Source organism: Bufo bufo, chromosome 9 (assembly GCF_905171765.1).
Source record: "Bufo bufo chromosome 9, aBufBuf1.1, whole genome shotgun sequence".
Lineage (NCBI taxonomy): Eukaryota > Metazoa > Chordata > Amphibia > Anura > Bufonidae > Bufo > Bufo bufo.
The window spans coordinates 67,271,402-67,293,640 of record NC_053397.1 but is presented as its reverse complement, the minus strand read 5'-3'; the positions used below and the strand labels follow the sequence as shown (position 1 = coordinate 67,293,640).

Sequence of the window (22,239 nt, the reverse complement as noted above, 5' to 3'; positions counted from 1 at the left end):
AAGGACATAGTAACATAGTTTATAAGGCTGAAAAAAGACATCTGTCCATCCAGTTGAGCCTGTTATCCTGCAAGTTGATCCAGAGGAAGGCAAAAAAAACCTGTAAGGTAGAAGCCAATTTTTCTCTTTAAGGGAAAAAAAATTCCTTCCCGACTCCAATCGGCCAATCAGAATTACTCTCTGGATCAACAACCCATCTCTAGTAACTGTAACCTGTAATATTATTACCCTCCAGAAATACATCCAGGCCTCTCTTGAACTCTTTTAGTGAATTCACCATCACCACCTCCTCAACAGAGAGTTCCATAGTCTAACTGCTCTTACCATGGGTGGTGGAGAGAATGGGAGTAGTCATACTCACAATGGCACCCTCACTCCGATGCTCCTTGCGTTGTACAGTCATAGGAAGGTGCACTCTTTCTTGCCTTCCCCACGGCACGCTTAGACTTTGGGTCATCTGGCTATGGGTTTGGAGGTGTCCTTGGCATAAGCGGTTTTGTGGGTGCAAGGCAGGGGTCCACCAAACAGGCTGGTAATACGATGTGTTTGTGATGGAGGTGGCAGCAGGATTTGAATGCAAAAAATTCACTGTACTTTACTGAGGAAGTTTTATAGATTTTGTAGAACAGGCACTGAGTATGTCGAGCACAGTTTTTAGGTATCATGTGCAGTTTTGTCAAGACCATGTATAGGAGGCAGTGGATTAAGTCTCTTTCTTATAATCTGCTCAGTCTTCCCCAGCTCAACCCTGGGGTGCAACTTGTTCCTCTCACTTTCACTATATTGGTATTTCCTCCTAGTATAATGGGGAACTTGAAGCTTATTAGATTGCACCACATGCAAGGAAGTCTGTACACAAGGGGCAGGTGCAGTACCCCAGACTTGGAGGTATCTGCAAAGTTTGGGTTTGTAATGTAATGTAATATTTGTCCGAATTCCCGTCGGAAAGGAGAGTTATCTTGGCAAGCCTGGAGTGAGGAGCTTGTCCATCTGCCTCCACTCCAAGGGCCTTAAAGACTAGAGATCCAGCTCAACTTTGAGAACTACTACTCCTGGGTGAATGCATAGTCCCAGACCACAGAAGTTCTGCAAGCTAGGATTTTACAGTTAGCAGAGTTATCAGCACTACAGCTATACAGATTCCACTGCAGGTGGGGGAAAACGTGTTAAGACACCAACCACTACAGATCTGGACACGCACACTCAAAAGCCTGCATTTCACAAGTGGACGCCTATAGCCACAAGTGCCAGCTTATTGCTATTAGCGAGAGAATCACAAGAAAGAGCTTTTGGCCGACTAGTATATTGAGAGATCCATCATCAGCCAACATCCAAAATTATCTGACGAGAGAAATTGCGCAGTGTACAAACTACTGCTGGATGTACAGTCGTGGCCAAAAGTTTTGAGAATGACACAAATATTAGTTTTCACAAACTTTGCTATTAAACTGCTTTTAGATCTTTGTTTCAGTTGTTTCTGTGATGTAGTGAAATATAATTACACGCACTTCATACGTTTCAATGGCTTTTATCGACAATTACATGACATTTATGCAAAAAGTCAGTATTTGCAGTGTTGGCCCTTCTTTTTCAGGACCTCTGCAATTCGACTAGGCATGCTCTCAATCAACTTCTGGGCCAATTCCTGACTGATAGCAACCCATTCTTTCATAATCACTTCTTGGAGTTTGTCAGAATTAGTGGGTTTTTGTTTGTCCACCCGCCTCTTGAGGATTGACCACAAGTTTTCAATGGGATTAAGATCTGGGGAGTTTCAAGGCCATGGACTCAAAATGTCAACATTTTGGTCCCTGAGCCACTTAGTTATCACTTTTGCCTTATGGCACGATGCTCCATCGTGCTGGAAAATGCATTATTCTTCACCAAACTGTTGTTGGATTGTTGGAAGAAGTTGCTGTTGGAGGGTGTTTTGGTACCATTCTTTATTCATGGCTGTGTTTTTGGGCAAAATTGTGAGTGAGCCCACTCCCTTGGATAAGAAGCAACCCCACACATGAATGGTCTCAGGATGCTTTACTGTTGGCATGACACAGGACTGATGGCAGCACTCACCTTTTCTTCTCCGGACAAGCTTTTTTCCAGATGCCCCAAACAATCGGAAAGAGGCTTCATCGGAGAATATGACTTTGCCCCAGTCCTCAGCAGTCCATTCTCCATACTTTCTGCAGAAGATCAATCTGTCCCTGATGTTTCTTTTGGAGAGAAGTGGCTTCTTTGCTGCCCTTCTTGACACCAGGCCATCTTCCAAAAGTCTTCGCCTCACTGTGCGTGCAGATGCGCTCACACCTGCCTGCTGCCATTCCTGAGCAAGCTCTGCACTGGTGGAACTCCGATCCCGCAGTTGAATCCTCTTTAGGAGACGATCCTGGCGCTTGCTGGACTTTCTTGGATGCCCTGAAGCCTTCTCAACAAGAATTGAACCTCTTTCCTTGAAGTTATTGATGATCCTATAAATTGTTGATTGAGGTGCAATCTTAGTAGCCACAATATCCTTGCCTGTGAAGCCATTTTTATGCTTCAACGCAATGATGGCTGCACGCGTTTCTTTGCAGGTCACCATGGTTAACAATGGAAGAACAATGATTTTAAGCATCACCCTCCTTTTAACATGTCAAGTCTGCCATTTTAACCCAATCAGCCTGACAATGATCTCCAGCCTTGTGCTCGTCAACATTCTCACCTGAGTTAACAAGACGATTACTGAAATGATCTCAGCAGGTCCTTTAATGACAGCAATGAAATGCAGTGAAAAGTTTTTTGGGGGATTAAGTTCATTTTCATGGCAAAGAAGGACTATGCAATTCATCTGATCACTCTTCATAACATTCTGGAGTATATGCAAATTTCTATTATAAAAACTTAAGCAGCAGCTTTTCCAATTTCCAATATTTATGTAATTCTCAGAACTTTTGGCCACGACTGTACTATTGCTCTCATCTTGTATTTAGTAAAGAGATATTTTTGTTCTTTTACTTCTGTTCTGACTCTTTGCACCATCTTTTCATTGCACAGATTCACAGAGAGCAACGGGAGCACTTAAAGGCACAACATCTCATCAGGGTCACTACCACTCCCATCCTCTGCTCTGGCTCCCCCAGAGGTTTGCTGCATAGGCATTTACATTCTCTTACAGTTACTCGTACTTGTAGAACCGTTACACTCTGTAGAATCCAGTAACTTTTTCCCAGGAGGGCTGGCACCAGGGTTGGACTGAGGTTCCTTGGGTCCACCAAAAAAAATTATTCTCTGGCCCAACCTTCATATCATCTTTTGAATCAGGTTTTGAAAAATAGTACCTAGTGGAAATGTATTGCTTCTAAAGGCAGCTCCAAATGTTTTCTCTGGAATTTTGGGCCTTAGCCCACTGGAGGATCTTCTGGTACTCTGATGGGCCCGTCCAACACTGGTTGGCACATATGCTGTCACTTTGCACAGCTTTGCTCCTTAGTCGTTTACAAATCCACAGCTCACACTAGACTGACCCACTTCCTCTTAGAGAGGAAGGGGTGGTGCCAGCCTTGCCTAGCAATAGTAGCCAGTGACTCATTGTTCTCCCCTTATACAGTCTTTAATACACAATATATGAAATGCAATCACATTAACACCTGCAGTCGGACAACTGCACATTCTGCTGCCTTTTTGATAGTGGTTTTAAAGTTACACTATGTGGATAGAGTTGTAGCTAGGCTTATCTTTACATGAGGCAAAGATTTGATGCCCTAGCCCTATATTTTAAAGGTGTTGTCCAAGATAAAATAAAAAAAACATGGATGCCTCCTTTCAAAAACCTTGCTGCACCATGGGTTGCATCTGGTATTGCAGCAGCTCCATACACTTCAATGAAAGTAGAGTGAGAGTTGGGTAGGCAGCAATATTCTATTATTTTTTTAATATTTCCATTCTATATACAAACTTACCACACATCAATGGCTTATTTCACTGAGAACAAAAGGATTGGGCAGTTGAAATCCAACATGTCCTACCCTAGCCTTATCTCCACTGACATCAGCCATCAAGTGAAAGTCATGAGGCTGTTATATACATTAATTGCCTGATTTTGATGATTTCACTTAATGTAGATCTAATTTGAATGGCAGCTTAACATATGCATGCTTTATATGCACCTAAAAAAAATAATTTGTGTCACTTAGTTGGAGCACTGTCAGTACTATATGGCTATGCTTTATACAAACTATAATGATAAGATAACATTTATTGTTTTAAGACAAATATCATTATTCAGTAACAGGATATCTGATTCTTCAAAGTGTGTCTCTCACTATTACTTTAAAACGTTTGGTAGGAACAGTAGATATAATCATTACCGGAGGACGTATACAAATAATTTCCTATAAAAATATATTTCAGTTTGCACAGCTCCTCCTGCACTATAACATGCTTCCTGCAGATTGCCCTGCATTTTTTAGTACTCATAGCACTCACCTGGAAAACAGTCTAGCGGCAGGTATGGGTCATTATAATGTCCATTGCAAACAATAACAGCATCAAAAAAATCCATCTCTCTCTTTCCCCCATTTTGTATTTCAACATCCCACTTTCCTGTAGTTGAAAAATCTAGATGTTGTTTTACACTGCAAACTTTAGTCTAGATAAAGTACAAAAAGACAGGTTAAATGCATCTACTAGAGGCTTGTAAACCACCTTATGAAATGTTATCACTATATAATTAGTGTTGAGTGAATTGAAGACTTTGATCAGAAATTCAGGGAAAATTTGATTCGCCGTGAAGCCAAATTTCCTCATGATTCATGGTAGTGAATCGATTTTCCCTGAATGGCGATAAAAAAAAAAAATCATACTTACCTCATCCATTTGCTTGCAACGGACCGGCCTCTGCCATCTGATTGAAGATCTCACACAAAATCCCATGCACGGTGATGCATGACGTCACCACAGGTCACGTGAAATTTCGCGCTAGATCTTAAATCAAGATGGCAGCAGCTGGCTCTCTTTTTTATTTTTTTTATTTGACAATCGCCTCTCCCTATCAATTGCACCCACTACTTACAAAGAAATGCACTTTGTGATAAAGTAACTCATCACAAAGTACTTTTTCCCAGATTTTTTAATTTCATGGTGATTAGTAGAGTATATATAGCTACTGAACACATTGTTCATTCATCCCCTGAGGAAGCGATATGCGAAACGTGCGTCGGGGTCTGAGCCACATTGGTTGGTGTTACTTTCTTTATGTATTCCTTGATGAACTCTGTATAATATATATTGCATTAGGCACTTTGATGTTATTTACTGTAGGAGTCTGATTGTTCCTCTTTGAAATTTTATATTTATGTTTTGTACTATGCAATTGTGGATATTTACCCAATCCCTTTTAATGGTGGGAATTGTATTATATATTAGCGCCGAGCTCATTGATGGGACTTTTTCTTGATACATGACATGTCTATTGTGGTTCTTTTCTTTGTACTGTATATGTATGCCGCTGATATTTTAAAAAAAATGTATTCCAAGAATTTTATTAAGAATCTAGCAAAATTTTCCATACAAGTTCATATCCAACTCATTATTACTTTTATTCCTATTTAACCCCACCCTTTAATACCCTCCCTACCCTCCCTCCCACTGCGATGCGTCTCTCTGAATGAGGAGAAGTCTAGGCAAGGAAATTTAAAATTTTCAATCACCCCATATCCGGATCCATTTTTCCTCTATATTACTTTGTTTATAAAGACGTATTTTTTTTAATCTTATTAACCAAGTTAAGCCATATAGTCACATTTGGAAAAGCCAAACCCTTGTAATCAAAAGTCTTGCCAAAAACATTACCTTTATCAAAAGAATAATTTTGTATTTATGACAGTTTACCTTGGAGAGATCACCCAATATCCAGCATTCCACCCTAAAAGAAATTGCTACCTTAAATTTTTGGGTAATAAAGTCATCAATCGCAGCCCAATATCATTTTAGTTCTGAACAAAACCAAAATATGTGCGCAAAGTCGGCACCTTGTGAATCACACCAGGGACAATTGGATGTGTTCCTTAGACCACATTTATTAAGCCACAGTGGCATAACAAACTCTATGTAAAATATTAAATTGAACAAAAACGGGATTAAAGTTGTGGGACACTAATCTTAGATGAGACAATATATTCTCTCAGTCATCTAATTGTATGGTTGAACATTCAGCTCCCCAAGCCCTTTGTCCAGGAGAGCATTATCAAATATTGCTTTAACTAATAAAATTAAGCAATCTTAGACTTGTGACCTGCAATTCCCATTTCCCATTAAATCATTTAAAGGTGTAGAAGTATCTACCTGTAACAAAGATTTTTCTTTAACACTGTGCAGTGCGGAACGTAACTAAAAAATACCTAAACCAAGATAGATTAATTATATTCTCTCTTTGTGCTAACTCCAAAAATGAAAGTATTTCCCTATTCCTCACTACCTGTGCAACCTAAAAAATATTATTTTTCTGCCAATACTGATCCCCTACCAATTAATCTAGAACCTGTAAATAATGATTATGCCAAAGGGACGTACAACCCAAAGATCCCTTTATTCCCAACCAACCTCTAATAGTACGCCAGGATTTACTAAACAGTTTCCCAGCCTCTCTATAATCCTCTTGTATTTTAGATAATTGGCCAGATTCCAGTAAGCTAAACATGCTATCATAGGAAGATATGCTCACGAGGATCCTGTAATGGACTTTTCTTCCATTCACAAAATAGCCATAACTGTGAGGATATAAAGTAACCCTTAAAATATGGAAGGTTCAACCCTCCCTTTTTTTTTCTTTTTCGGTTTATAAAAATGTTAAATTTTAAGTCTTACACACTTTCTTACCCAAATTAGATCATTAATAATTAGTTTGAAGAATTTATCCTCAATCCATATTGTGGAACCGGGGTAGAATCACCATCTTAATTAGGGATATTTTATCGGCTCTAGGTAGAGGAAGTCTGAGCCACATCGCAATTTTGGTTCTCGTTTTAGTTCTCACTGGAATCAGATTAAGGAGCAAATAATATTCGATATTAGGAGATATCAACATACCCAAATATTCAAAGGAATCTGAAAACTTCAAGATATTCAAGGGCCCCTCATTAAAAATCTGAAAACTGTCTAAGGGCATAAGAGTGGTTTTTGACCAAGTAATGTCAAGACCTGATACTTCACCAAAGGAATTAACTATTTGAATAATTCTTGGGAGTGTAATATTAGTATTCTGTATAAAAAAGAATACATCATCTGCATATAAGGAAATGCGATCCTCCCTTCCCAGTATCCCAAACTCTTCAATCCCAGAATCTTGCCTTACCCTAGCAGCAAGAGGCTGGATATATATATCGTATAGTAATAGGGAAAGTGGGCATCCTTGATGGGTACCTCTATTCAGTGCAATGCTGTCTGTCAAGCCCCCATTAATATTCAACCTGGCCTTGAGGGACTTATACAAAAGCTTAATCATGTTTAAGAACCTAGCTCTGAATCTCATTTTTTCCAAAACCTTCCAGAGGAATCTCCACTCCAGCCTATCAAAGGCCTTGGAGGCATCAAGAGACAAGATTGATCAAGAGACCTCCCCCCCCCCCCCCCCCCCGAAGATTGTATATTCGCAAATACTCGATGTAAATTATAATGCGTAGCCTTATTAGGGATGAAACCATTCTGATCCGAATGTATAATTGATGTAATAACCTTAGCAAGCCTTGTAGCGAGAACCCTTGAAAGAAGCTTTAGATCGGTATTCAATAAAGAAAATGGCCTATATGCCTCCATATCTAAGGGGTCCTTGCCTTTTTTTTATATTAATATTATTACAGATTCTGTCATTGATTCTGGAAGGGTACCATCCTCCAATGATTCCATGAATACCTTCAATAAACAAGGGAGAATGACCTCCCTGTATTTATGGTAAAATTGATATGGGAATCCATCTGAACCAGTGGAGGAGTTTCCCAAACAAGCCTTTATTGCAGCCTCCAACTCCTGCAGAGAGAATTCATGGTCAAGAAATTCTCTGAGTATCCGTTAGGACTGGTAGGGCGAGAGAATCCAGATATACATCCATTATTTCATCTGGGATGTTCTTATCTGATTTATACAAATCTGCAAAGTACTTAACAAAAATTCCTTTTATAGACTCTTGATCATATAATTAATCTTTCAGGTGAACGAATACTTGCTATTTCTTGGAATTGGAATAGGCCTGGCTTTGTCACGGCTGAGGATGGGGAAAACCCTCAGCCGTGCGATACCAGAAGATGTTAGTGGCTGCTCGGCCAGGACGACAGAATTAGGGAGCAGGTCACCTCCTATCGCGTCCCTAATCTGACCCTGACTCCTAACTAGGGATGAGCGAACCCGAACTGTATAGTTCGGGTTCGTACCGAATTTTGGGGGTGTCCGTGACACGAACCCGAACATTTTCGTAAAAGTCCGGGTTCGGGTTCGGTGTTCGGAGCTTTCTTGGCGCTTTTTGAAAGGCTGCAAAGCAGCCAATCAACAAGCGTCATACTACTTGGCCCAAGAGGCCATCACAGCCATGCCTACTATTGGCATGGCTGTGATTGGCCAGTGCACCATGTGACCCAGCCTCTATTTAAGCTGGAGTCACGTAGCGCCGCACGTCACTCTGCTATGATCAGTATAGGGAGAGGTTGCAGCTGCGACGTTAGGGCGAGATTAGGCAGATTAACTCCTCCAAAAGACTTCATTCTGTGATCGATCTGACTTGCTCACTTTTTTGAGGCTGCCCAGAGCGTTTTTAGATCACTTTTTTTCTGGGGTGATCGGCAGCCATTTTGTGACTTGTGGTGCGCCAGCACGAGCTATCACCAAGTGTATTTAACCATCGATAGTGTGGTTATTTTGTGCTATATCCTACATCAGCTGCAGGCTGAGCCTGTGTCACCGAAGTGCATTTAACCATCAACAGTCTGGTTATTTTTTGGCCATATACTACATCAGCTGCAGGCTGAGCCTGTGTCACCCAAGTGCATTTAACCATCAACAGTCTGATTATTTTTTGGCCATATACTACATCAGCTGCAGGCTGAGCCTGTGTCACCCAAGTGCATTTAACCATCAACAGTGTGGTTATTTTTTGGCCATATATTACATCAGGGGCAAGTTGAGCCTGTCACCCAGCGCCTAAAAAATAGACCTGACATTTCTATTCAACCAAATCTGCACAGTTTTAGCTGGTCAAGTTATTTGTAGTGACCGAAAAAGCAGACTTTTTGTTCTGGGTTGAAAAAGCATTCCCAAATTTGCCATTCTGAAAATAACTAGTTTGTGGTATTTGAGGCCTACTTGAAATCTATCCCAAAAAGAAAATCTTACATTGAAGGTATTGATAGTGTCATTCAGAAAAACCTAAGACACACGCTAGCGTGCTGATGGAAGTGTCATTCTGTGATTAAACCTATAACTGTCACACAGCGCAAAAAAAAACAGGTCTCACATCTCTATTCAACCAAATCTGCACAGTTTTAGCTGGTCAAGTTATTTGTAGTGACCGTAAAAGCAGACTTTTTGTTCTGGGTTGAAAAAGCATTCCCAAATTTGCCATTCTGAAAATAACTAGTTTGTGGTATTTGAGGCCTACTTGAAATCTATCCCAAAAAGAAAATCTTACATTGAAGGTATTGATAGTGTCATTCAGAAAAACCTAAGACACATGCTAGCGTGCTGATAGAAGTGTCATTCTGTGATTAAACCTATAACTGTCACACAGCGCAAAAAAAAACAGTTCTCACATCTCTATTCAACCAAATCTGCACAGTTTTAGCTGGTCAAGTTATTTGTAGTGACCGTAAAAGCAGACTTTTTGTTCTGGGTTGAAAAAGCATTCCCAAATTTGCCATTCTCAAAATTGTGGTGAACGGGAACAATGAGGAAAACATCTAATAAGGGACGCGGATGCGGACATGGTCGTGGTGGTGTTAGTGGACCCTCTGGTGCTGGGAGAGGACGTGGCCGTTCTGCCACAGCCACACGTCCTAGTGAACCAACTACGTCAGGTCCCAGTAGCCAGCAGAATTTACAGCGATATTTGGTGGGGCCCTATGCCGTTCTAAGGATGGTAAGGCCTGAGCAGGTACAGGCATTAGTCAATTGGGTGGCCGACAGTGGATCCAGCACGTTCACATTATCTCCCACCCAGTCTTCTGCAGAAAGCGCACAGATGGCGCATGAAAACCAAGCCCATCGGTCTGTCACATCACCCCCATGCATATCAGGGAAACTGTCTGAGCCTCAAGTTATGCAGCAGTCTCTTATGCTGTTTGAAGACTCTGCTGCCAGGGTTTCCCAAAGGCATCCACCCAGCCCTTCCCCAGGGGTGGAAGAGATAGAATGCACTAACGCACAACCACTTATTTTTCCTGATGATGAGGACATGGGAATACCACCTCAGCACGTCTCTGATGATGACGAAACACAGGTGCCAACTGCTGCGTCTTTCTGCAGTGTGCAGACTGAACAGGAGGTCAGGGATCAAGACTGGGTGGAAGACGATGCAGGGGACGATGAGGTCCTAGACCCCACATGGAATGAAGGTCGTGCCACTGACTTTCACAGTTCGGAGAAAGAGGCAGTAGTGAGACCGAGCCAACAGCGTAGCAAAAGAGGGAGCAGTGGGCAAAATCAGAACACCCGCCGCCAAGAGACTCCGCCTGCTACTGACCGCCGCCATCTGGGACCGAGCACCCCAAAGGCAGCTTCAAGGAGTTCCCTGGCATGGCACTTCTTCAAACAATGTGCTGACGACAAGACCCGAGTGGTTTGCACGCTGTGCCATCAGAGCCTGAAGCGAGGCATTAACGTTCTGAACCTTAGCACAACCTGCATGACCAGGCACCTGCATGCAAAGCATGAACTGCAGTGGAGTAAACACCTTAAAAACAAGGAAGTCACTCAGGCTCCCCCTGCTACCTCTTCTGCTGCTGCCGCCTCGGCCTCTTCTGCTGCTGCTGCCGCCGCCGCCTCGGCCTCTTCCTCTGCCTCTGGAGGAACGTTGGCACTTGCTGCCCAGCAAACATGGGATGTACCACCAACACCACCACCTGCGTCACCAAGCATCTCAACCATGTCACACGGCAGCGTTCAGCTCTCCATCTCACAAACATTTGAGAGAAAGCGTAAATTCTCACCTAGCCACCCTCGATCCCTGGCCCTGAATGCCAGCATTTCTAAACTACTGGCCTATGAAATGCTGTCATTTAGGCTGGTGGACACACACAGCTTCAAACAGCTCATGTCACTTGCTGTCCCACAGTATGTTGTTCCCAGCCGCCACTACTTCTCCAAGAGAGCCGTGCCTTCCCTGCACAAACAAGTGGCGATAAAATCAAGTGTGCACTGCGCAACGCCATCTGTGGCAAGGTCCACCTAACCGCAGATACGTGGACCAGTAAGCACGGCCAGGGACGCTATATCTCCCTAACTGCACACTGGGTAAATGTAGTGGCGGCTGGGCCCCAGGCGGAGATTGCAGGGCAACATTCTTTGCCTCCTGTCTCCTCCTCCTCCTACTCAGCTTCCTCCTCCTCTTCTTCCACCTGCTCATCCAGTCAGCCACACACCTTCACCACCAACTTCAGCACAGCACGGGGTAAACGTCAGCAGGCCATTCTGAAACTCATATGTTTGGGGGACAGGCCCCACACCGCACAGGAGTTGTGGCGGGGTATAGAACAACAGACCGACGAGTGGTTGCTGCCGGTGAGCCTCAAGCCCGGCCTGGTGGTGTGCGATAATGGGCGAAATCTCGTTGCAGCTCTGGGACTAGCCGGTTTGACGCACATCCCTTGCCTGGCGCATGTGCTGAATTTGGTGGTGCAGAAGTTCATTCGCAACTACCCCGACATGTCAGAGCTGCTGCATAAAGTGCGGGCCGTCTGTTCGCGCTTCCGGCGTTCACACCCTGCCGCTGCTCGCCTGTCTGCGCTACAGCGTAACTTCGGCCTTCCCGCTCACCGCTTCATATGCGACGTGCCCACCAGGTGGAACTCCACCTTGCATATGCTGGACAGACTGTGCGAGCAGCAGCAGGCCATAGTGGAGTTTCAGCTGCAGCACGCACGGGTCAGTCGCACTGCGGATCAGACCCACTTCACCACCAATGACTGGGCCTCCATGCGAGACCTGTGTGCCCTGTTGCGCTGTTTCGAGTACTCCACCAACATGGCCAATGGCGATGACGCTGTTATCAGCGTTACAATACCACTTCTATGTCTCCTTGAGAAAACACTTAGGGCGATGATGGAAGAGGAGGTGGCCCAGGAGGAAGAGGAGGAAGAGGGGTCATTTTTAGCACTTTCAGGCCAGTCTCTTCGAAGTGACTCAGAGGGAGGTTCTTTGCAACACCAGAGGCCAGGTACAAATGTGGCCAGACAGGGCCCACTACTGGAGGACGAGGAGGACGAGGATGAGGAGGAGGTGGAGGAGGATGAGGATGAAGCATGTTCACAGCGGGGTGGCACCCAAAGCAGCTCGGGCCCATCACTGGTGCGTGGCTGGGGGGAAACACAGGACGATGAAGATACGCCTCCCACAGAGGACAGCTTGTCCTTACCTCTGGGCAGCCTGGCACACATGAGCGACTACATGCTGCAGTGCCTGCGCAACGACAGCAGAGTTGCCCACATTTTATTGTGTGCGGACTACTGGGTTGCCACCCTGCTGGATCCCCGGTACAAAGACAATGTGCCCACCTTACTTCCTACACTGGAGCGTGATAGGAAGATGCGCGAGTACAAGCGCACGTTGGTAGACGCGCTACTGAGAGCATTCCCAAATGTCACAGGGGAACCAGTGGAAGCCCAAGGCGAAGGCAGAGGAGAAGCAAAAGGTCGCCAACGCAGCTGTGTCACGCCCAGCTCCTCTGAGGGCAGGGTTAGCATGGCAGAGATGTGGAAAAGTTTTGTCAACACGCCACAGCTAAGTGCACCACCACCTGATACGGAACGTGTTAGCAGGAGGCAACATTTCACTAACATGGTGGAACAGTACCTGTGCACACCCCTCCACGTACTGACTGATGGTTCGGCCCCCATTCAACTTCTGGGTCTCCAAATTGTCCACGTGGCCAGAGCTAGCCTTTTATGCCTTGGAGGTGCTGGCCTGCCCGGCGGCCAGCGTTTTGTCTGAACGTGTATTCAGCACGGCAGGGGCCGTCATTACAGACAAACGCAGCCGCCTGTCTACAGCCAATGTGGACAAGCTGACGTTCATAAAAATGAACCAGGCATGGATCCCACAGGACCTGTCCATCCCTTGTGCTGATTAGATATTAACTACCTCCCCTTAACAATATATTATTGTACTCCAGGGCACTTCCTCATTCAATACTATTTTTAATTTCATTTTACCATTATATTGCGGGGCAACCCAAAGTTGAATGAACCTCTCCTCTGTCTGGGTGCCGGGGCCTAAATGTGTGACAGTGGCCTGTTCCAGTGGTGGGTGACGTGAAGCCTGATTCTCTGCTATGACATGAAGACAGATTCTGCGCTGACATATGGCCAGATTCTCTGTTACGGGACCGCTCTCCTCTGTCTGGGTGCCGGGGCCTAAATGTGTGACAGTGGCCTGTTCCAGTGGTGGGTGACGTGAAGCCTGATTCTCTGCTATGACATGAATACAGATTCTGCGCTGACATAAGGCCAGATTCTCTGTTACGGGACCTCTCTCCTCTGCCTGGGTGCCTGGGCCTAAATGTGTGACAGTGGCCTGTTCCAGTGGTGGGTGACGTGAAGCCTGATTCTCTGCTATGACATGAAGACAGATTCTGCGCTGACATAAGGCCAGATTCTCTGTTACGGGACCTCTCTCCTCTGCCTGGGCCTAAATGTGTGACAGTGGCCTGTTCCAGTGGTGGGTGACGTGAAGCCTGATTCTCTGCTATGACATGAAGACAGATTCTGCGCTGACATAAGGCCAGATTCTCTGTTACGGGACCTCTCTCCTCTGCCTGGGTGCCTGGGCCTAAATGTGTGACAGTGGCCTGTTCCAGTGGTGGGTGACGTGAAGCCTGATTCTCTGCTATGACATGAAGACAGATTCTGCGCTGACATAAGGCCAGATTCTCTGTTACGGGACCGCTCTCCTCTGTCTGGGTGCCGGGGCCTAAATGTGTGACAGTGGCCTGTTCCAGTGGTGGGTGACGTGAAGCCAGATTCTCTGCTATGGCATGAAGAGACTGATTCTCTGCTGACATGAAGCCAGATTCTTTGCTATGGCATGAAGAGACTGATTCTCTGCTGACGTGAAGCCAGATTCTCTGCTATGGGTCCTCTGTCCAATTGATATTGGTTCATTTTTATTTTTTTAATTTTTATTTTAATTCATTTCCCTATCCACATTTGTTTGCAGGGGATTTACCTACATGTTGCTGCCTTTTGCAGCCCTCTAGCTCTTTCCTGGGCTGTTTTACAGCCTTTTTAGTGCCCAAAAGTTCGGGTCCCCATTGACTTCAATGGGGTTCGGGTTCGGGACGAAGTTCGGTTCGGGTTCGGATCCCGAACCCGAACATTTACGGGAAGTTCGGCCGAACTTCTCGAACCCGAACATCCAGGTTTTCGCTCAACTCTACTCCTAACCATATGAGCCAACCCTGATGGTGGGAGGGCTCATACACCGGAACCTAGTTATCCCTGCTAGCCCTCAGTATTGCCCTGGAACAAGGAGCAGGGTAAGACTACCTGTTCCTCCTAGGCACGGAGGAACAGGAGTCTCACTGGCCAAGCTGCAAGGAAAAGGGGTACCAAAAACAGATCTATGGATATGGCAGGTGAACTGCACTAGTTCCACCTACCTGCCACAGCCTTGCTGACTGGATCCCTGTGCTGACACGCTGATGTCCAAACCATACTTAAAAGGACACAGCCAACACACATACAGACCGGAACCTAGATCCATAGCTGCATTAAATAACAAAAGGTATACAACATCAACTTAATGTATAAACATCTATGACCACAAGGGTGGCCCTCACTGGCAGATGGTATAAAGTAGGAGGATGACTCCAGCAGACCATGGCTGAAGTACCCCTCAGACTACTGCTCTCAGCAGAGGCTATATAGGCCCAAGTAGCCACACCCACACAGACACACCCAGTGTTTACACACACAGAAGGGATTTAACCCTTCCTAGACCAGGCAAGGGAAAACAGCCACATACAGGGGAAGTGTACAAACCATTGTCACACTGCAGCTGTTACCACAGGCAACGACATGCGTGGCAACCGTGTCCTGGGAGTCAGCCAGAAGACCGAGACACTGCCACCACATGTACAGAATACAACACGTTGCCTGGGGCAGCCACAAGTGAAGGGAAACTATCACAGTGCACACACCCAAACTTTGTGCACACCAAACATATAAAAAAAGGCACACCTACAAAGACAGGTTGCCAGGTGCAACCGCATGCAGATTGCAGCAAGCTGCCAAGCACAAACATGTTGCCAGCGGCAACCACATGTGAGGCAACAATTTTCATTTTATTCCTGGAAAATTCCTCCATAGCACTTACAGCTAACTCTTTTAGGCCTCTTTCACACTTGCGTTGTTGGGATCCGGCATGCACTTCCGTTGCCGGAGGTGCCTGCCGGATCCGTAACAACGCAAGTGTACTGAAAGCATTTGAAGACGGAACCGTCTTCCAAATGCTTTCAGTGTTACTATGGCACCCAGGACGCTATTAAAGTCCTGGTTGCCATAGTAGGAGCGGGGAGCGGGGGAGCGGTATACTTACAGTCCGTGCGGCTCCCCGGGCGCTCCAGAATGACGTCAGAGCGCCCCATGCGCATGGATGACGTGATCCATGTGATCACGTGATCCATGCGCTTGGGGCGCCCTGACGTCACTCTGGAGCGCCCGGGGAGCCGCACGGACGGTAAGTATGCTGCTCCCCTGCTCCCCGCTACACTTACCATGGCTGTCAGGACTTTAGCGTCCCGGTAGCCATGGTAACTATTCAGAAAAAGCTAAACGTCGGGTCCGGCAATGCGCCGAAACGACGTTTAGCTTAAGGCCGGATCCGGATCAATGCCTTTCAATGGGCATTGATCCCGGATCCGGCCTTGCGGCAAGTCTTCAGGATTTTTGGCCGGAGCAAAAAGCGCAGCATGCTGCGGTATTTTCTCCGGCCAAAAAACGTTCCGTACCGGAACTGAAGACATCCTGATGCATCCTGAACGGATTACTCTCCATTCAGAATGCATTAGGATAATCCTGATCAGTATTCTTCCGGCATAGAGTCCCGACGACGGAACTCTATGCCGGAAGACAATAACGCAAGTGTGAAAGAGCCCTTAGTTCCCTCTCTTTCATACCATACCCCTTTCTCAAGTTGAAAATGTTACTAACAAATAGGCCCCTCATAAATGCCTTAAAGGCACCCCATACCAATTGGATTTTTGCTGAATTATAATTAATATCCCAAAAACGGACAAACTCCCGTTCCATCATTTTGTGGTTATCCATTATGAGAAATCCAATGGGGGTTTAGTCTAAATAGGGGTCCTACCCAATATTTATTATCAATCATGGATACTTCCAGAGCAAATGGTACATGGTCCGATAAAGCCCTGGCCTCTTCATTTATCTGCTTTATACATCTAAGATAGTTTTTATTTATCAAGGCCAGATCTATCCTAGACATAGAATTTCCAGATTTACTTTCACAAGAATACGCTCTTTTCCCCTTTCCTAAATAACCCTATACATCTGTAAAGCCTGATTCCAAACAAAATTGTGCCAAGGGGGATCCTTGTGCATGGGTATAGATGTCTTCCCCCATTGAGATCCTATCGGTTTCTGGAATAATGACAGAATTAAAGTCCCTATTAACTATCGAAGGACATTCAGGCCATTGCTCCATAAAGGTTAACAAACAATTAAGTACATATAAAGAAAAGGGTGGGGGAATATAAACAAATGCCAAAGTACATAGTGTGCCAGCTAGTTTTCCATAGAGAAATACAAATCTACCTTGCTTATCAATAGAGGATGCCGGGCAGACAAAATCAATCTGATTATGAACTAACACTGTCACTCATCTAGAATAACTAGAAAAGGTGGAGTGATAAATCTGTCTGGCCCATTCCCTAATGATCCGTCTAACCGTTTCCTCAGTGAGATGAGTTTCAACTAAGCAAACAATGGCTGGTAGATGTCTCTGTACCAAATCAAGAACCGCCAGTCTTTTTAGCTTATTCCCCAAACCCTGAACATTCCAAGTTCAGATTTTAATCAACATCAAATCGATAGATTCCCAGATAAGAAAACTATTCAAGCTCCCAACCTCCCATCCCTTCCTCCAAAGAGATGCACTGCAATCCATTCCATAAACCCCCCCAAACCACTTGATCCGCCACATTACTGCACCAGATCTCTTACCCAAGACCACTCCTCCCCCCCTCCTGCACCCCGCCACTACCACAAAAAAGTTAAGAAAAACTAGATTTTTGTACTTACCGTTAAAAAATCTGGTTTCTCTTCCGTTCATTGGGGGACACAGGCTTTGACCATGTATATAGCTGTTGCCGCTAGGAGGTAGACACTAATCACACAAAGTGTAAGCTCCTCCCTCTTCAGCTATATAAAATGGGGGAAAAATGCCCCTGCGTCTTATGGGGCGAATGCTGACAGTTTTACATCGCAGGCTGCGATGATAGCGAGAGCGGGGAGGGACTGGGAGGAGGAGCTGGGGGCCGGCAATTGCGGCGGGGCGGTGCAGTCACTGTACTATAGCCCCGCCGCTCCAGTGCTGCACTATACAAATATAAAATGTCTTATTCAATTAAAAGTGATTAAACATGCCCCCCCACTCCTAATATTACCGTACATCCTAACAGCTTCTGTAGAATGCAGGCAGGCAGGCCGGGCGGGCGGCAGCGTAACTCCCTGATGTCACGTGCCTGCGCCGCCTACTTTATGAATGAAGCAGGCAGCGCAGGCAAGTGACGTCAGTGAGTGACGCGCCGGCCGTCCGGCCTGCGTGCATTGTACAGAAGCTGTTAGGATGTACGGTAATATTAGGAGTGAGGGGGCATGTTTAATCACTTTTAATTGAATGAGACATTTTATATTTGTATACTGCGGCACTGGAGCGGCGGGGGGGGGGGGTCTGTGGATGACAGTTTTATGGGGAGCATCCGTGGATGTCCCAGTTAAGGGGTGGGGGGTCTGTGGATGGCACTGTTATGGGCTGGGGGGGTCTGTGGATGGCACTGTTATGGGCTGGGGGGGTCTGTGGATGGCACATATATAACAGTGCCACCCAAAGATCCCCCATAACAGTGCCACCCACAGATCCCCCCTGTAACAGTGTCCGTCACAGATCCCCCCCATAACAGTGCGTCATCCACAGATCCCCCCATAACAGTGCGTCATCCACAGATCCCCCCATAACAGTGCGTCATCCACAGATCCCCCCATAACAGTGCGTCATCCACAGATCCCCCCATAACAGTGCGTCATCCACAGATCCCCCCATAACAGTGCGTCATCCACAGATCCCCCATAACAGTGCGTCATCCACAGATCCCCCATAACAGTGCATCATCCACAGATCCCCCCATAACAGTGCATCATCCACAGATCCCCCCATAACAGTGCGTCATCCACAGATCCACCATAACAGTGCCATCCCCATATCCCCCCATAACAGTGTCCTTCACAGATCCCCCCATAACAGTGCCATCCACAGATCCCCAGTAGTGATGAGCGGCAGGTGCCATATTCGATTTTGACTAAATTCGCGAATATTCGATAGAATATTAGTTTCATATTCGTCGAAATCGAATATTCATCATTATTCTAGTTATCGCGATTATTATGCGATTTATATAATCGCGTATTGCGATTTTAACTTAAGGCTACTTTCCTATTGGTTTGATATCTAGAATTAGCAAATATGACGAATGTATTCGTCATATTCCTCAAAACGAAGATAACGAAGTATTCTACATCATCGTTTTAGCTACCTATTCGTCAACTTCGCTAATTCTAGCAATCAAATAGGAAAGTTGACTATAGAGACAGCTAAGTTTAATTCGCTATGCGATTATATTACTTTGCTTTTTTTTTTTAAAAATGGAATAGTTAAATGCTTGATTATTATAATGATTCTATTTATAAAAAAAAAAAAAAACTAAGTAATATAATCGCATATGGAATTAAACACAGCTGTCTCTATAGTCAACCTTCCTATTTGATTGCTAGAATTAGCGAAGTTGACGAATAGGTAGCTAAAACGAAGATGTAGACTACTTAGTTATCTTTGTTTTGAGGAATATGACGAATACATTCGTCATATTCGCTAATTCTACCAAGCCAACCATAGTAAACCAGGTCCAAGTTGAAATAGCAATTCGATTAATTCAAGTAATAATAATTGAATTGCGATTTCAACTTAGCACTGCTATATTCCATATTAGGCTAGAATTAACGAATATGGAATATAGCAGTGCTAAGTTGAAATCGCAATTCGATTATTATAACTTGAATTAATCGAATTGCTATTTCAACTTGGACCTGGTTTACTATGGTTGGCTTTGGTAGAATTAGCGAATATGACGAATGTATTCGTCATATTCCTCAAAACGAAGATAACGAAGTATTCCAATTCTTCGTTTTAGCTACCTATTCGTCAACTTCGCTAATTCTAGCAATCAAATAGGAAGGTTGACTATAGAGACAGCTGTGTTTAATTCGCTATGCGATTATATTACTTTTCTTTTTTCTTTTTTTTATAAATAGTATCATTATAATAATCAAGCATTTAACTATTCAATTTTTTTTTTAAAAAGCAAAGTAATATAATCGCATAGCGAATTAAACTTAGCTGTCTCTATAGTCAACTTTCCTATTTGATTGCTAGAATTAGCGAAGTTGACGAATATGGAGCTAAAACGAAGATGTAGAATACTTCGTTATCTTCGTTTTGCGGAATATGACGAATACATTCGTCATATTCGCTAATTCTACCAAGCCAACCATAGTAAACCAGGTCTAAGTTGAAATAGCAATGCAATTAATTCAAGTTATAATAATCGAATTTCGATTTCAACTTAGCACTGCTATATTCCATATTAGGCTAGAATTAACGAATATTGAATATAGCAGTGCTAAGTTGAAATCTAAATTCGATTATTATAACTTGAATTAATCGAATTGCGATTTCAACGTAATTCTCAAATCCGACAGTACATTCTAGTATGGAGACGTTCCCATGGTGATGGGGATGCTCCATGAGCACGGAAGTCGTCAGAAGCGGCAACGGGCACTGACTAGAGCAGCCAGGAAGCCAGGAATCCTAAGGACAGGTAAGAACTACTTTTGGGAGGTGGGAAAGAAAAAAATATAACAATAAAAAAAAAAAAAAAAAAAGAATATTCGAAATATCGAATTTATAGCACTATATTCGAAATATTCGCAAATTATCGAAGTGCCGATATTCGCAAAAAAAATTCGATATTCGAATATTCGCGCTCAACACTAATCCCCAGTAATAGTGCCATCCACAGACCACCATTAGTTCCAAACCCACCAAAAGCAAACCTTTTAGTTAAAAAAATATTTTTTCTTATTTTCCTCCCCAAAAACCTAGGTGCGTCTTATGGGCCGGTGCGTCTTATAGGGTGAAAAATACGGTACCTTGAGGGGTGTAGTTTGTAAAATGGGGTCATTTTTGGGTGGTTTCTATTATGTAAGCCTCACAAAGTGACTTCAGACCTGAACTGGTCCTGAAAAAGTGGGTTTTAGAAATTTTCTGAAAAATGTCAAGATTTGCTTACTTCTAAGCCTTGTAACGTCCCCAAAAAATAAAATGGCATTCCCAAAATGATCCAAACATAAAGTAGACATATGGGGAATGTAAAATAATAACTATTTTTGGAGGTATTACTATCTATTATAAAAGTAGAGAAATTGAAATTTGGAAACTTGCAAATTTTTTCGACATTTTTGGTAAATTTTGTATTTTTTTAATAAATAAAAATGATTTTTTTTTACTCCATTTTACCACTGTCATGAAGAACAATATGTGACGAAAAAACGATCTCAGAATGGCCTGGATAAGTAAAAGCGTTTTAAAGTTATTCACACATAAAGTGACACTGGTCAGATTTGCAAAAAATGGCCTGGTCCTTAAGGTGAAATATGGCCGTGTCCTTAAGGGGTTAAATGTTTAATCAATTATTAATGTGATGCTATAAGAATTTTTTTTATATATATTTAATTTTTTTTACTTTTTTCCACTTTGTTTTATTTTTTTTTGACCCAGATCCACTTGGTTCTTGCAGATCCAGTGGGTCTGATGCCTCTATAATACACTGAATCACACTATATAGTGTACTGCAGCGTATTGTGAATTTACACAGCTTGATCAGCCACCTGCCTTTAGCAGGAGGCTGATCAGCCTTAGCTATACCATGGCAAGCCGGAAGCCTGTAATGGCATCCGGTTGCCAGGGTAACCATCTGGACAGCTGCCACAGGGGGAGGGAGGGAGCCCCCTGCCTCTGTGAACCCGTCAAGCATGGGGTCACTGAAACGGCACAGCAGTGGCCCCATGGGAGAGGGAGGAAGCTCCCTCCCTGTTAACCCTTACCATACAGCGGTCCCTATGGACCACAGCATGGAAGGGGTTAAACGATTGCCATCAGTGCCAGCACCGATGTCAGTTGTTTCAAGCAGAGTGTCAGCTGTGTGCTAACTGCTCTGGCCATCCTGAAAAATAATGGTGAAAAATGTTCCTTTCCAAATTTCTCCAAAATTAAGGTCTGTATCATTTAAGCTGCACTTTTCCCTTCTGCGCCTTCAGGTAGACCTATAATTCTCACATTGCATCGCCTCGACTGGTCCTCCAAATCCACCACTTTTCTTTTAAGAGTATTCACATCTGTACTCAGGGTGAAAATCTCGGATTTTAATGTATTTGCTTCAATCTCCCGGGCCCCCATAGATTTTTCTATGGTTGTAACTCTGTCCCGTATCTTTGAGACGTCCTCCCTTATCAGGATCACATCAGACTGGATTGCCCCAAGTTTAACCGCCACCAAAATTTCTTTTAGCGGGGCGGATTCAATAATAGGCGAATCATTTATATCCTCTCTCTCCGCCCCCTCCTCCTGAGAATAATTATCTGCTACTTCTTCCACTCTAAGTGCAGCATTTTTTTAACATTGGAATCAAACATCCCTTTTTGACCTGCTCCT

The 22,239-nt window shown here is 44.1% G+C and overlaps 1 protein-coding gene across 2 annotated transcripts in view; it reads right to left on the bottom strand.

The window, feature by feature from the left end:
* The window catches only part of LOC120979406 (dimethylaniline monooxygenase [N-oxide-forming] 2-like), a 91,138-nt gene that overhangs the window by 20,059 nt on the left and 48,840 nt on the right, over window positions 1-22,239 (bottom strand). For both annotated transcript variants that reach the window (XM_040408144.1, XM_040408145.1), the window contains one exon: window positions 4,465-4,627. In XM_040408144.1, the coding sequence (XP_040264078.1) occupies window positions 4,465-4,627 (163 nt within the window). The remainder of the gene's footprint in view (window positions 1-4,464; window positions 4,628-22,239) is intronic.